The 15,340-nt window shown below is 48.0% G+C and overlaps 1 protein-coding gene across 13 annotated transcripts in view; it reads left to right on the forward strand.

The window, feature by feature from the left end:
- The window catches only part of GAS7 (growth arrest specific 7), a 243,007-nt gene that overhangs the window by 177,431 nt on the left and 50,236 nt on the right, over positions 1-15,340 (forward strand). For 8 of the 13 annotated variants that reach the window (XM_019654433.1, XM_019654446.1, XM_019654438.1 and 5 more), the window contains 2 exons: positions 4,341-4,426; positions 13,364-13,417. In XM_019654433.1, the coding sequence (XP_019509978.1) occupies positions 4,341-4,426; positions 13,364-13,417 (140 nt within the window). Of the gene's footprint in view, positions 1-711; positions 1,391-3,230; positions 3,250-4,340; positions 4,427-13,363; positions 13,418-15,340 lie in introns of those variants that run through there. The other 5 variants (XM_019654437.1, XM_019654436.1, XM_019654435.1 and 2 more) reach the window with 3 other exon arrangements.

A 15,340-nucleotide genomic window follows, 5' to 3' on the forward strand; every position in this document is an offset into this window, starting at 1 on the left:
AGGTAGACCAGAAGGCTATAAATGTAAAACTGCTCTAAACAGATCTGGGTAGATACTGCTTACTCCTGAGAAGGTGAGTACAATGCTGGAAGATGGAAGAGCAACTTCCAGGGCCTTGGGGGAGGGGCTAGGAAGGGTCTGCGAGGCACTGAGGGAGGAAGGAACAACGCCTCTGGGCGCCCAGGAAAGCAGCTCCTGTGTTTATTCCAGAGACAAGGGAGACTGGGCCAGACCTACAGGAGGCAGGAGAGCAGGAGGGGCGTGTGCAGCGCTGGCTTTCTTGTTTAGAAGAGTATGTCTATTCTTTGGGGCTCCTTAGGAAGGGAAACCTGGGCAGCAGGGCTTGGGGGATGGAACTTTCCATGGGGGGCTTGGAGCTGGGAAGTGAGAGCAGAGCTACCGCAGGGTGAACTCTGGGCAGCAGAGTCACTGGCTCTTCTTGGTCGTTTCATCTCTCTCGACAGCTCTTGTGCGTTCCTGTTTTTATCTACTTCCCTCTCCCCCCAGCCTCTGAAAGCCTTCTTCTCCTTTCTATCCAAATTCTGCCCCCTCCTCTCACACATCCCCCAGGCCCTCTCCCTGTCTATCTGTGTAACTTCCCATAAAGAGGAATGAAATGTGTGCATGTGTGTGTTTATATTTGTATCTGAAGTTACTAACGTTACTAGATGGAATTTTGTTCCCTTTTCGTGTCTTAAAAACAGCTGGATTCAGCATCTTACATTTTTTCTTATAGCCCCAAACTGAATTATGTTCCTGATAGTTATGAGTAATTCTTGATCAATTTTATTTTATTTTTTTCCCCCTGCAAGCCTGCGGCCTCAAAAGCACCCACTTCTGGCCTCATTTGTTTTGCATCTAACCCTTGGCAAGCTGGGAGCCCAGAGGACTGGGAATGCCAATTAAGAATGCTTGTGGGTGAGCCGTAACTGTTCAGATCTCCACTGATCACTTTTCTGAATGTGTCTGCGACTGTGAGGGTGAAATGCAGCAAGACAGGGTGTCAGAGGAAAGCTGCTGTGTGGGGGGAAATGGTTGAATGGAAAATTTTCTTTTTTTTCTTTCCCAGTAATTGTTTTGACATGAGCAGTAATTAGCCAACAGCTGACCAGAACTGAAGTGAGAACAAGAGAGTGGATTAGGGGGAAAATGCCCCTGCATTAGACAATTCCTGGCTGCCACTAGCGAGGCGGGCTGTGAGCCTGGGGGATGCTGGAAGCCGAAGAAAGAGAGCAGGATATTCAGGGTGTACTTTTGAGGTGCTGTGAAGGGAGTTAAGTATGAGGTCAGAAGGGCAGCCTCTGCCGTCAAGGAGTTGGGGACAACCTTTGTTTACAGGGACCCAACACCTTCAAAGGTAGTGACTGATTCCAAACTAAGGCCTGCTCAGGTAAGAACTTACATATTTTGTTTTCATAGTCAAACTGAACTGTGGTTCTGTTTTCTGTTGTCGTTGGTAGATTTTTCAGATCAGGGTAATGTTGGCTTTGCTATACTGGGAAACTAACCACAAGTTTCTATGCTATGGTGCAGTTTGTGCCTAAGTATTTCTTTGTTGAGAGTTTAAACAAATTTGCCCATACAACCATCTGGGTCCAGTGCCTTTGGGACGGAGGTCATTTTGAAAAGGTTTTACTCATTTTGGTGTTTCTAGTATCCTTTGAAACTGTTTTGATAATTTCAACCTTATGTTTTGTATTTATTAACATAGAATCATAAATCATATGCCATTGCATTTTTTAACATCTCTACAGTATTGGTTGTGCTTATATTTTCTTTCTCATTCTCAATTCTGAGCATTTATGTTCTCTTTCAGTTTCAAATTATGCAAACTGATCTGCTTTTGAATTGGGATTCCCATCTCCCCTCCCCCCCAAAAGAGGCACCACGAGGATTGCTATGTTATCCTATCTCCTAACTCATCAATTTCTACTGCCATATTTATATTTCTCTCTCATGTTTTCCTTTGGCTTATTTTATTGGCTTTTGAATTTTTTTCTAAATTCTTAAATCAAATGTTTAGCCCATTTTTATTTCTCCTCGGCTTTGGTAGTGAAATAATTAAGGCTCTAGATTTCCCTCAAAATATAATTCAGGCCTTGTCCCACTTGTTTTTGATACGTTCTTCCTCGTTATCTGCTAAATATTGTGTAATTAGTGTTTTAAATTCCTCTTTGACCTGAGATTATTTAAGAAAGCATTTTCTTAAATTTCCAGGCATTGGGGAGTTGGGGGGATGGGAGTCTTGTATGTTTGTTCTTTTATTATTAATATCTGCTTTTATTGCTTTCTGGTCAAAGAATGTGGCTTGTGTTATTTATGCCCTTTGCAATTTATTGATTATTTGTGGCTTAAAATATGCCCAACCTTTTTGTTGTTGTTGTTACGTTCCATGGCTTCTTGGCAAAAGATATTATCGTTGTTAGGGTATCATGTTTCATACATCTAGTTCAATCAGCCTTTTAAATTAAATTACCGAGATTTTCCACATCCGCACTTTGGTCCACTAATCAGTCATAGACAGAAAGCGGTCTATTAAGGTTTTCTACTATTCTCTTTAGATTCCCCAGCATTTGTGTTTTTTCTATTTCAGTGCAATGCTGCTGGATACGTAAAATTTCCCCAATGTTATGCCTTCATTGTGGGTTATATTTAACATCAGTCTAATGCGCTTGCTGGCATAGCTTATGCTGATATGAGTAGATTGTCTTTTTCCCTTTCCTCTTTGCCCCCATTCTCTGAAGCTCTTGGAATCCTGGCCCCCCACCCGCCTCTTTACCTGGGTGGCTCATGGATAATACCAGCATTTGACCAGCGCCTGAAGGGCGTGAGTGTAGACCAGGACCATGGCTGGCCACGTGGGGTTAATTTGTTATTTCTTGTTCCTTCCCCAAGACACTGCCCTGGGGACCAGCTCAGTGCCCAGTTCTCTGTTGTCCTGGTGTGTCTGTGCCCACCCTTCTTCCAGAGCACCGGGCCAAGCCTGTAGACCAGGGAGCAGCCCAGCTGCCCGCAGGAACCTGCTGAGTGTGACTCTGCTTGCAGGTGGCCCTGGATTTTTCACTGCAAACAGTGGATGATGGGGGGCACCCCACAGCATGAGAAAGGGAGAAAGGTTCTCCATGGGTGGCCTTCATCCCTCGTTGCTTGCCACCAGCCCTTGCCACTCCCCATGAGTAGGTATTACTGACTTTCAGTCATTCTCCCCTTTGCTTCCTGCCTCGCTGCAGAGCTCTCTCAACAAGAACCGTGAGTTGGACATCAGCTTGTGCATCTTTCTACAGTTCGACCTGCACAGTATATATGTTGTGGCGATTCCTCCAAGCCTGAGCATGAGGAAGGCATGCTTTCCTGGTGTCCAGAGATCATGCAGGCTTGGGGTTCAAGGCGTCTAGTTTTAAGGAGCAAAAACAGTGACCCTCCCTCCTTCCATCCCTCCCCTCTCATTTTCATTAAGTCCTTCGTAACTTACAGACCCCTGTTGCAAGTATTTCTCATTTGATTTTCATACTAACAAAGTAGGTTTGGAGACTGGGTAGAATTATCCCCATTTTACAGCTACAGAAGCTGAGGCTTATGGAGGAGGAACCACTCCTTAAGCTCATGTTACTGTACCCGCGAGAGAGCAGCAGCACCTCTGGGAGCTGGGATTGCATGGGCTGCAGTGTGCATTTGTGATGTCAGGAGCATGCGATGGTGTTGGGGGCTTCAAATCATCTACGATGGGAGTATAGAGGCTTGACTTTTTTGGGGGGAAAACCAACTCAAGAAGGATGGCATATGATCACCTGGCTATTAATTGGCAAAGCCAAATGTCATGGAAACCAGTAAGCACAGTCCTCTTTCCATTACACCCACATCACACTGCTGTAAGGGTGAAGGCAGAAAGGTCCTCAGAGAGAAGTTTATCAGCAGGGAATTGCAGGAAGGTGCTGGCAGGGCTTCCTCACTCCAGAGAGAGAGAGAGAGAGAGAGAGAGAGAGAGAGAGAGAGCTTGGATCTTGATCAGCACCCATGACCATAACTGATGTGGCATTTTCAGGGATGGCCATTGGACTGTCATGACCTGATCTTCTATAAGCACACTCCTTTTCTCCTCTGGTTCCAAAAGAAACTCGTCCCCCCCAAGAGTTCAGTACTTGGGTCCTGGGGATTTAGAGAGATGCTCTCAACCCATTTTCAGCTCCGTAAATAATGGTAAGCTCCTGAAAGATGGTCCTAGCTGCACAAGACCTCTGAGAACCAGGCAGTGAGGTGGGAGATGAGGCAGCAATTGCAGAAAGTCAGAGGTGCCCATCTGTGGTCAGTATGGCATCTGAGCAATCTTTCTGTACCCACAGTGAATGGATACCACGCATCAGGGACCCCAGCGCACCCTCCTGAGACTGCCCACATGAGTGTCCGAAAGTCCACCGGTGATCCCCAGGTAAGGGGTCCTGTTATGGGAGGTAGGGGGAAGCATTTATGCAGGTCCAGGGAGGTGTCATTAAGATGGGTACATCCTGAGGGTCCAGATGGCTACAGCCCACTTCTGCCCCTAGTAGAAAGTGGTTGGTCTATCTGGGTCATTCCAATGTACCTGGATAGGGGGACAGTGGATAATGTGGTTTGTTTGATTTCCTCCAAAAGTTGAGAGGGGTTTGGAGTGGGGAGATGGTGACAGGGTTATAAATGTTGTTACGGTGGAGGGTTCCGTCCTGCTGTCTGCATTCCTGATACCTAGAGCCTAGGTTTCCCGTGACTTTAAGAATATGGAGGGGGCCAGTCCATTTTCCTTTTCTCCACGCCCCCTTCTCACCCCTAGACTTCACCCAGGATGGGATTTTGTAAAATGTTTGATCATATTTAATAATCTAGCATAGTCAGCGATAGGATGGAAAGATATGGGAGTATGTTTTAAGATTCCGAAACTGCTTTTGCATTCATCATCTCCGTTGACCCTTGTGTAAACGCAGGAGGTAGGTGTCAGTACCATTCCTGGGCTGCAGATGGGGTCACTGAGGCCCAGACCTCAGTGTTAAGTGCCTTGTGCAGGTTGACGTGATTGCTAATGTTCAGACTGAACCTTGATGCCAAGCCCCATGGTTCTCGGTGGCGTTAAGCTGCAACGAAGCAATGGAGGACTAGTCTTATTTAGTCTGTCCATAAATGATCAAGAAGGTGGTCTCCCTGAAGCCTCCAAACTCCACCATCCCATTCCAGGAATGAAAATGCCAGGCCCCACAGTGCTGCTGCTGCTGCTGCTGCTGCTAACAACAGCTACTTGTTATCAACAACAGTGGGTAGTACGTGCCAGGCACTGAAAGAAAGACCTTGGGATCTGTTACTACAGTTGGCTAAAATGTGACACTCAGCTTTTAAGGCAGGCAAGAATGCCAATTTTCAGAAACATAATTGTTGTCTTAGGAAGCTGAGCACTGGGCTCAGGTTCAGCTCAGTTAAGACTCAGGAAAAGAATGTGGACATCTGGGTGGGCTACGGCTTCTTACATTTGGATGGATTTAAGAATCACCGGGCCTCCTGTTAGAGGGTAGATTCTGATTCAGGAGGTGTAGGAAGGAGCCCGAGGCGCTGTTTCCCACCAGCACCCAGGTGGTGCTGCTGGCGGGGGGATGTGTCTTGGGCAGCAAGAATGGAAGCCCAGTCGATGGTGCACAGAGTGTGTGTGTGTGTGTGTGTGTGTGTGTGTGTGTGTGTGTGTGTGTATGAGTGTGTGTGTGTGTGTGTGTGTTCTTCCGTCCCTCACTCTTCCTTGTGGCACACGTCATAGCCCTGGCCTTGTGTGTTTCCTGCTGAGCCCCAGGTAGCCTTCCCACCACAGCCCCTGTCAGCCTGTTTGAAATGAAGCTTATTTACCACCTGATCACAGAATGTTTTCTGAAGGCATCAGCCTAAGTTCTGCTGTGGTTTGTCAACAACTGAAAAAGCTGGTGCCGCCCCCCACTCACCCCCTCCCCCCGCCATCATTTCCCTTCCTTTCCTGATAGAACATGGCTCTCCCCACCCCCAAAACACTATGAAGTTGTTACTCAAAATATATACTGATGATAGAATCTTTTCAGAAGCCATTTGACAGTGTGTGCCATAGGCCTTTGACCCAGGAATCTCCCTTCCAATATCTGTTTTTGGCATATACTCAGGGATTCTGATTTATGTGTGAAGCTGCTCACTCAAGCAGTATTTCCAGCACTGCAACATTGGACCCAACCTGACTGTCCAGCAACAGGGGATGGGTAAAATGGATTACGGCACCAAACATCCAGCCAGCCAGTGATATCATGCAGCTAATACATAGCATTCGTCTGAAGAAAATGTAATGATTTAGGAACATGCTGGGAACATAATATTGAGTGGGAAAGGCAGAAAACAAACTGCATATACAATTTGTCTAATCTGGGAGGGGGACATCTACACATCTGTGAAGACAAATGACTGAGAGGAAAATAATCCAGGACAGTGATGGTGGTTCAGTCTGCATCCGAGACTGATTCTCAATCAGGGGACATTTGGCAGTGTTTGGGGACATTGGGATTATCACTCCTGGAGAGGGGGCGCTGCTGGCTTCTAATGAGTAAGGTCAAGGCTGTTACTAACCATCCCACAATGCACAGAACGGCCCCCATCACCAAAGAATCACCCAGTTCGAAAAGATGAATTGTGCTGAGGCTGAGCAACCTTAGTCTAAGGTAATTTTTTTAAATATACTTTTCAGTATTTTTCAAATTTCCTAAAATGGACACATTTTTCTTTTATAGAAGGCAGATACAATGAGCATTATTAAAAAAAAAAAGAATTTAGAAGCGAGGTACTGGTATTACTGGTATGGGGGATGCAGGGAAGGCGTGTGCTGGCGAGCCAGGCCTGGGCGAGCAGTGACTGCTTCAGGACAGTTAGCGCTGAGTATGTTCTTTCTGGATGATAACACTGAGAGTGGAGCTGTCATCAAAGTGACAAAAATAAATAATGCAGTATGTGGAGAGAGCAAATATGCATTTGTTCACAGGTTTCCAGAGGAAGGTAGCATATTGTTCTCTTAGTCTGTGAAAGGGCTCGTGAGCCCACGGAGCTGGCTGTCCACAAAGGTGCTAGAGGCCAATCATGGAAATAGGATCCGATGGTTTGATATTTACAGAGTGCTCCCAGCAGATGATCCTCAAAGTCTATTCAGTTCTCTCGAGTCTGCATGGTATTTACTCACACTACCCCAGGCTGTCAGTTATAATTAATAACAGTTATGACTTAATACTGGAAGAAAGAATGAATGAGCGAATGAACACATGGCCATCTGAGATGCAGGGCTGGGGTCTGTAAGTGGCTTGTTCAAACCCCTGTTGTGTTCTTTTTCTGCTACGTGGTAGCTGCCTCTCCTTGAACAAGTGAATCAGGTAAATGAGGAATCAGGACTGTTGGAGGTGGTCGGGGTGGGAGCATAGCTAATCTCCATGGAAACCAGGAATGTGTCCCCACCGTGCCCTGTCATGGCTGGGTGTCCAGCAGCCCCTAGAGTGCCTGCCTCTCCTCCTCACAGCCCTGGGAGACCTTCATGGCTGGGCCCAGGTGACGGTTATCTGGTGCCACCCAGTGGAGGCTTTCAAGTCTGCAGCCCTGTTCTGGTGGCCTGGGTGCTGGATAAATGGGGCCCACCTGGTTGGGAGGACAAGGGCATCACAGGCAGAGAGAGAGTCTTGCCGGCCTTTGTAGAAGCAAGTCCTAGCCTGTCCCCTGCCTTGCCTGCCTGCCTGCCTGGCGCGGTGGGGGTGGGGTCCCTCTCTGTTCCCCGAACAGGGATAAGAAACCTGCCCACCAGTGCCCCAGTCCTTTTGTGACCCACCTTTCAGTAGTTCTGGCTTCCCTTGAGCTCCCCGCCCCCCAGGAAGACACAGGAGAGGGGAAGGGGAATGGGACTGAGGTTTGGAAACTTAAGGGGCCCCCTGGAGAATGGAGTTTGAGGTAGAGAATGGGAAAATGCTGAGCTCATTTACTGAATGTCCCCCCACCCCAATTCAACAACACATGTTCTGCTGAGCACCTTCTTCGCACTTAGGCACAGACAGATCTAGTCCTGCCTCCATGGAGGTTTAGAGCCAGTGCTGGAGAAAGACATGAGATGGGTAATTACTTCGTTTTAGCAGTGATAAGAGCTGGAGGAAGTGTGTGCTACGTGGACCTAGTGGGGTGGTGGTGGTGAGTGGTCGTGGAAATGTCAGGGACAGACTCCTTAAGAAAAGATGCATAAACTAAGACTGGAAAGATGAGCAGGGGTTTGGCTTGGCAAACAGATGGGGGGAACAGTTCTAGGTGGAGGAACAGCACACGTGGCTGCCTAGAGGCAAGAAGGAGAGCCGTGATTTCAAAGAACCCATTAGAGCCCCAGTGGGGCTATAGTTTGCTAAAATAGCAAGTGTAGGGTGGGCGGAAGATGAGGCTGGAGGTGTCTGCACAGGCCTGTTGTAAGGAGCTTGGATTTTGTCCTCATGGTACTGGCGAGGCATTGAGAGGTTTCATGCTGGATCTACCCTGCCAAGGAAGTGGGACCCAGGCTATTCACAGGGCGAGGAAACAGTGTAAAGAAGACATCCGGGGGGCGGGGGGAGGGGCGGGGGCTGCTCGGACCACCTCCACTCTCCCCACCCCAACCTCCCCTCCCCAGTCTACCAAGGACTACCTCGTGTATCAACACCAGCCTCTGTCAATCTGTCCTCACCTCACAGCGACAGCACAGTGGCCCGGGAGGCCCAGGCGAGGTGAGGAAACCAGGCTGGGGTGTCATTTTAAAAAAGGGAAAGAGAAAAACTTTAAAATCATAGGCAAAAGAAATTAAAAAGAAAGAAACTTTTATTCTGGATATTTGCAAACATTTATAAAAGTAGAAGAAATGCTATAATAAAGGATCATGGACCAATCATTTAACTTCATTTAACTGTAAACATTTCCTAATGTATCTCTAAAGGGGAAGACATAACCACAATACCATTAGCACACTTAAGAAAACATTAATTCAGTAATATCGTCTAACATATATATAATCTATATTCAAACTTCCCAGTTGTCCTCAAAATGTCTTTTTATAGCTGCTTCTCTCTCCAGTCCAGGATCCATTCAAGTTTCATATATGGATACATTGGTTGCTGTATCTCTTTAGTTTCTCTCTCCTCTTTAAACATCTTTGTTGAGATATAATTCACATAATATATAATTCACCTATTTAAATTGTACAGCGCCGTGGTTTTTGGTGTGATCACAAAGTTGTGCCACCATCACAGTCAGTTCTGGAACATTTTCATCACCCTAAAAAAAAAAATCCCCCTATGCCTTAGGCAACCACTAATGTACTTTTTGTCTCTATACATTTGCCTTTGCTGGACATTTCATAGAAATGGAATCATACCATATGTGGTCTTTTGTGTCTGGCTTCTTTCACTTAGCATACTGTTTCAAGGTCCATTAATATGGTAGCATGTATCAGCCCTTCATTCTTTTTTTTTTATAGCCAAATAATATTGCTTTGCATGGATTTACTGTTTCATCTAAATTATCCCTTTAGTCTCTTTTAATCGAGGCTATATTTCCTACACTTTTGTTCTTTTGTCTTTCCTCACATTGACTTTTTTGGGGAAGAGTCCAGGTCAGTTGTCTTGTAGAAGGACCTACATTCTTGGTCTAATTGCTTTCTTATGCTTAGACGCAGCTTACGCAGTTTTGCCAAGAACACCACCTGGGGCCTGTTGAGTACTTTTCATTATGTATGTCTGGAGATGCACACTCCCAGGTTACCACGCTGCTGGGTGATGCTGGGTCTGAGATCTCAGTTAATGTGGTGACAACAGGATTTCTCCTTTACTAGGGGTACCTTTTCCCTTTTTAATTTTTCAGTAATCTGTAGGAAGATAGGGAACAGGATACGTGTGTGGTTTTACCTTAACAGTATTTTTCACTCAGCGCTTTGAGCATCCTTGAGGATCGTGGCCTGAATCCATTTTGACGTTGGGGTTGGCAAATGGTGATGTTCTAATTCCATACACATTTTTAATTGGCTTTTTTCTGTAAAGAAGTGCTGTCCTCCCCACCACCACTTTTGGAGTTAATCATGTGTAGTCATTTTTCATATTCATGCTCAAATCGTCCCAGATTTGTCCTGTGGGAGCTTCTGTGTCCTTTTGTTATATCACATCATTTTTTCTCAACACTTTCTTACCCCCCAGCACAATAATGTTCTGGGTTCACCAGACATTTGGAATTAGCCGTTTCTCCAAGGAGCCTGAGTTCCTTTTAATAGGAAATAGCATTTACAAACCAACTTCTAGCTAGTAGGTATTCTTACTGTGACTGAGGTGTCATTCCATCTGGGCCCTTTCAGTGGAGTGCTATGTGTGTGTGTGTGTGTGTGTGTGTGTGTGTGTGTGTGTGTGTGTGTGTATGCTGCATATATATGTGTATGATGCATGCATATATCATGTTGATATGTTTATGTGTATGACTTTGGAACAATAGGCACAGGTCATCAGTAGCAAATGCAGAGCCCGAGACCACCTCAGAGAGCCTGTGATCCCCCCGCTCAGCACTGGCTGAAACTGCACAGCTAGTAGGGCAGAGATAGGAAGGACTGATACCCACACTTACCCTACTCTCCTGCAGTGCCGTTACTTGCAACCCTATCCTGACCCACATTTTAGGGAGGAGGCTAAACCCTGGGTCCAGCCTCATTCCACAGAGCCTTGGACACAGCGATTCCAAAATCAGTGTTTGTGGATGATGGAGATCTTTTTTGGCCCCTGCAGAGACACCTGGACAATAAGAGATTGTCCCAGGTCTCAAAGTAGAGAGGTGGCGGAAGATAGAGAAGAGTTATTCCGGCATGGGTTCCAATATCCTCTCTTTAATTGCCTTGTGACCCTGGACAAATGAGTTGGTTTCTGCCAGCTTCAGTTTCACCATCTGTAAAATGGAGAGGATGCCACTGACCTTGCTAGGGTTTTGAGGATTAAATGAGATGATGTCAAATGCCTACCCTGGTGTCTGCTACATAAGCAAAAGCACCCAGGAACTCTCACAGAGCTCCCTCCTTCCTGTAGTTATCCTCCTCATCCTTCTCATCATCCGCAGCTGCAGCGTTGACATAAAGTTGTCGGCTCTCACCACAGGTGCTGGAGCACTGGTTGCCCTTCCTGATGGGCCGAAGTGGGCGCGCGGTGGTGGTGGTGATGCGTGTCAATGACAGGGAGACTCCTGCAAACTGCAGAGTCCTTCCCAGAGACTCTCTTCCCCCTTCTCTCTCCCAGGCTTGTATAGTTGACCCTTGAACAAAGTGGGGAATAAGGGTGCCGACCCCCTGTGCAGTCAAATGCACCGATGACTTTTGACTCCCCCAAGCTTCACTATACTCCCTCGGTATACACTGTTTTTAATCCACTGGTGGTTGAATCCTAGGATGTGAAACCTAGGATGCAGAGGGCTGACTGTACGTCTATTGAAAAAAATCCATGTATAAGTGGACCCAGTGCAGTTCAAGTCCATGTTGTTCAAGGGTCAGCTGTATTTGCTTGGCCAGTGAATGAACCTTCGAGGGAGCTCTGCACCTGTCCCTTCTCCTTGGAGAGTGGCACCTGGATTCATGCCAAGCAGCCTCTCTCTGCTTTCCTTCAGGGCGGCCTGATTTTGGCAGGTGCCCTGGGGCAGAACTGATAACTTGGGTGGGTCCAGTGTAGGGTAAGCTGGATGAGTTGATTCATTAAAAACACCTACAGCAGCGGTAATTGGTCACAATCATGACCGTTGCCCCGGATCCTGTTAGGGCTGCTAAAGGAGCTGCCAGATGTAGGAAGCCTTGAAATGACAGAACATAGATCAGTGTGTCTCCAAGGGAGGTCCCCAGACTCAATCAGAGGCACTAGCCCCCCTGAGGCCTGCTAGATCAGAAGCTCTGGGAGGTGCTACCTGGACTCGATTTGGGGCACATTTCTCAGTTAACTCTGATGCACTCCAAAACTTGAGGACCGTTAGTAACAGATAGTGAAAATGAGACTCAAAGGAGTCATATTACTTGGCACGATGTCAGGGCGAGTGAGTTCATTTTCTTGTCTGTGACGTGGATGATCTATGAGTCCTTTTTATCTAGAGCTCTTAGAATATCGGTTTTCATTAGTTGACTTTACTTACCAGCCAAAGGAGGTCTAGATGGGAAGAAGGGCATGAAGAGACCGCAGCAGGCACTCAGTCAAGCTCCAAGGGTTGCTGGATTAGCACATGGGGCTGACCCCACCCCCGGATAATTTTTCCTGCCCAGTGGAACAGGGCTGTGCTGGGCCGGGGATAGCAGGGGAGCTGCTAGGTCCCTGAGGTTGGCTGGAGAAGACCCTGTATGCTTTTCCTGGGCTTTTATCTGTAAAGTCTTGACAGCTACTTCCTCACATTCCCCTAGAAAAGAATAAGGACGCACACTAGCCACACACAGTGCTTTAGGGGTAAACTTGCTTCCCAGCTGATGTGTAGCTCCGGACAGGAGTAGACATCACCCGTCCTGCCTGGGGACCCTATTGAATTCCTAATGTAACTGCTAATAGTGGGACAACGGAGACCAGAATTGACCCTCCCCTTTAGGTTCATAGGCTCTTATGACCAATGTGGCATTTTCAGCTGGCCATCCCTAATTTTCTGTGCCAGAACCATCCTTGGACTGGAGCAAACTCCTGAGAACCCGTGGGCTCAAAAGTCTTTGGAACAGTGGTTTTCTTGCCAGCAACAGGAAGACATACAAAGGCAATCCCATGTCTGAATGAAAGCTGAAACACGACTCTCGGCTGAGAAATCCCTCCCTGCTTTCGGGGTTGGAGAGCAGCGAGGCACGGAGGTGGCTGAGTGCCCCAGTGCACATGACATGCATAGAGGGTTTGATGTGTCTGACCCAAGGGTTCAGATTAAGATGTCATGTTCTGAATCTTCAGTGCCAGGAGGTGGTGGCCTGCCATCTGCCTTAACTCTCTGCTCCCCAGTGGATTCTGCAGGTTCAGGCAGCACGCAGCACGCGAGCCGCTTACCAGCAGAGGGCGGCTGAGGGGTTAACTCCCATATGGCAGACTGGGGGAGAGGAGGCCGGCCTGGTTTGGAGCAGTTCCCTCAGAGCCTGTGCTGGAGGCTTCCCCTGCTCCGCCTTCAAGCCCAGCACAGGAGCAGCGTGGGGTCAGGAATACTCCTGCCTGCCCTTGCCCAGAATATGGTGACTTAAGAGTTAACGGCAGGCTGAGCTGCCCCAGCTTCCTCAGCACGCTGTTTGTAACCAATCCCACCCCCTTCAGGGAACCCGAATGAAAAAAGGGTGTCCAATATGGAAAACAGCTTTGATAATGCTTCTTGTCTCTCTCCCCAGAACCTGGGTTCCTCGTCACCAGGCAAAAAGCACAGCAAGGAAAACACCATCACGGTAAGTGGCTCCCATGGAGCGCTCACAGGTTGGGCGGCTAGCTGGGGCTTTGGGCCACAGCTGTTGCCATGACAACGCGGACTGAGTGGAGAGGCCCATCCTGGAATCTGGGAAGTCCCAAAGCTTAGATGTAGCCGAAGTTACCTCCTGGGCCCCCCTCTGCTGTTGACCATTCATATCTCACCTTTCTCTCTGGAGGAGTGAGTGGAAGGATGGTGGTTGGAAGGATGCAGAAGCCATTTTTGCAGGGCTGGCAGGAGTGGGTTGAAGCGGGTGGACTATGCTCTGTGCAAGTGACGTGATGTGTAAATTATAGCCACAGCAGTGTTGCTTTAGTACAAGGTAACTTCTGGAAGATGTCAAAGTTAAAGGCAAGAGAAAGCACCCTAAGAATAGAGTTCTCGGAGTTCCTAACAGGAAGCAGACAGCTCCTGCCTAGAGTGGTCACAGCGCCTCCCAGGGCTCTTCCAAAAGCCCAAGTCCCCACGTGCAGGCTGAGAAGGACCCCTCTACACCCCCCACCCATCAGCCCTGTGCCTGGAGAAAGTGGGCGCCGGACATCAGTGTTCTCTCTAAGTGGGCGGATGAGCTTTCTATCTGCTCAAACAGCCAAGGACTTGGAGATGTGAAAAGTGTGGTCCTAGGTTTGCTGTTTTGTCATAAGCACAGCAGAGCTGGGAATAGGGAATCGCTCGCTCAGGCACCGTCACACACAGTTCTGAGCACTTCTGACCACCCCCACGGAGATGTAACCAAGAGTGGGTGCACTTCCCTGGCTCATGCAGGCTGAAAACCCTGCTATGGCAGAAAAAGAGGGTTAGGCGGACCATGACAACGACAATAATTGCTGCCATTTTTGTGTGTATTTATTATGCACAAGTGGTGTTCCAAGTGGCTCATTTTTAACTCTCCACTCACTGTGTGAAGTGTAAGTGATAGAACTGATGTCATATGGTGATTATGAACCTGGGCTTTGAAGCCAGACTGTGAGTTCTAGCACCTGTCAGCTGTTAACAGCCTGGGGCCAGTTTCTCTGCAGTTTTTGTGTCTCAATGTCCACATCTGTACAATGAGATGTCTGTGCCATAGGGTAGGGACAGTGTAAGGACTGAGCCTACACAGAAGGCACTTAGAACAGAGCTGGCACATAGTACGTGCTCCATGCACACTCATTTTCTCGTCACCCTGTTTGCAGATGAGGAAACTGAGGCACAGAGCCACACGCCACCCAAGGCCACACAGGTGGGTGCAAGTTGCCTCCTGAGGGCAGGCCAGGGTGGCTCAGCCCGAGTGGACAGGGTCAGCGGCAGCTTCCTTGTTACGGGAGCTGATGGGGCTGGGCCGGCCGTGGGTAGACTTTCTGAGGGCACAGTCCTCGTCATCAAATTGCCACAAAATGCCCCAGAGTGCTGGAGCAAAGCAGGAGCTCCCCAGAGTCCCCTGAAAGAGAGGAAAGAGGGAGAAGAACGTAACGGGGGATGGTAGTATATTAGAATTGTAGGAGATAAGTAAAAAAGAAATGAAAAGTGAAATGCAGAGAATGAGGCTTCCCGCAATTACCTGAAAGGCCTTTGGTGATGGTACCCAGGCCACTGGGTGGGGCCCGAGTTACCTGCTGTGCCTTGTCTTTGAACCAGAGCTTCGGGCTCTGTCAGAGTGGGCTGGGTGTGGCCCAGGGTCTTCTGGTACAGCACGCTTTCCTGGTTTCTGCCTGGGCATCTTCCCTCTTCCTTCCCACTGACCTAAATCAGTGCTTCTCACTAGCCAGCCTGCAAAGTCTAGCCAGTATCTGAAGCCTCTGCGATACTTGTTTAAAATGCAGGATTCCTCCATGGAATCTTAGACCTACAGCCCATCTGTCTGGGGCCCGGCTTATACTGTAACCGGCAACCCCAGGGTTTTAAGTAAACACACAAGCCCGGG

Source organism: Hipposideros armiger, unplaced genomic scaffold (genome assembly GCF_001890085.2).
Source record: "Hipposideros armiger isolate ML-2016 unplaced genomic scaffold, ASM189008v1 scaffold_222, whole genome shotgun sequence".
Taxonomy (NCBI): Eukaryota; Metazoa; Chordata; class Mammalia; order Chiroptera; family Hipposideridae; genus Hipposideros; species Hipposideros armiger.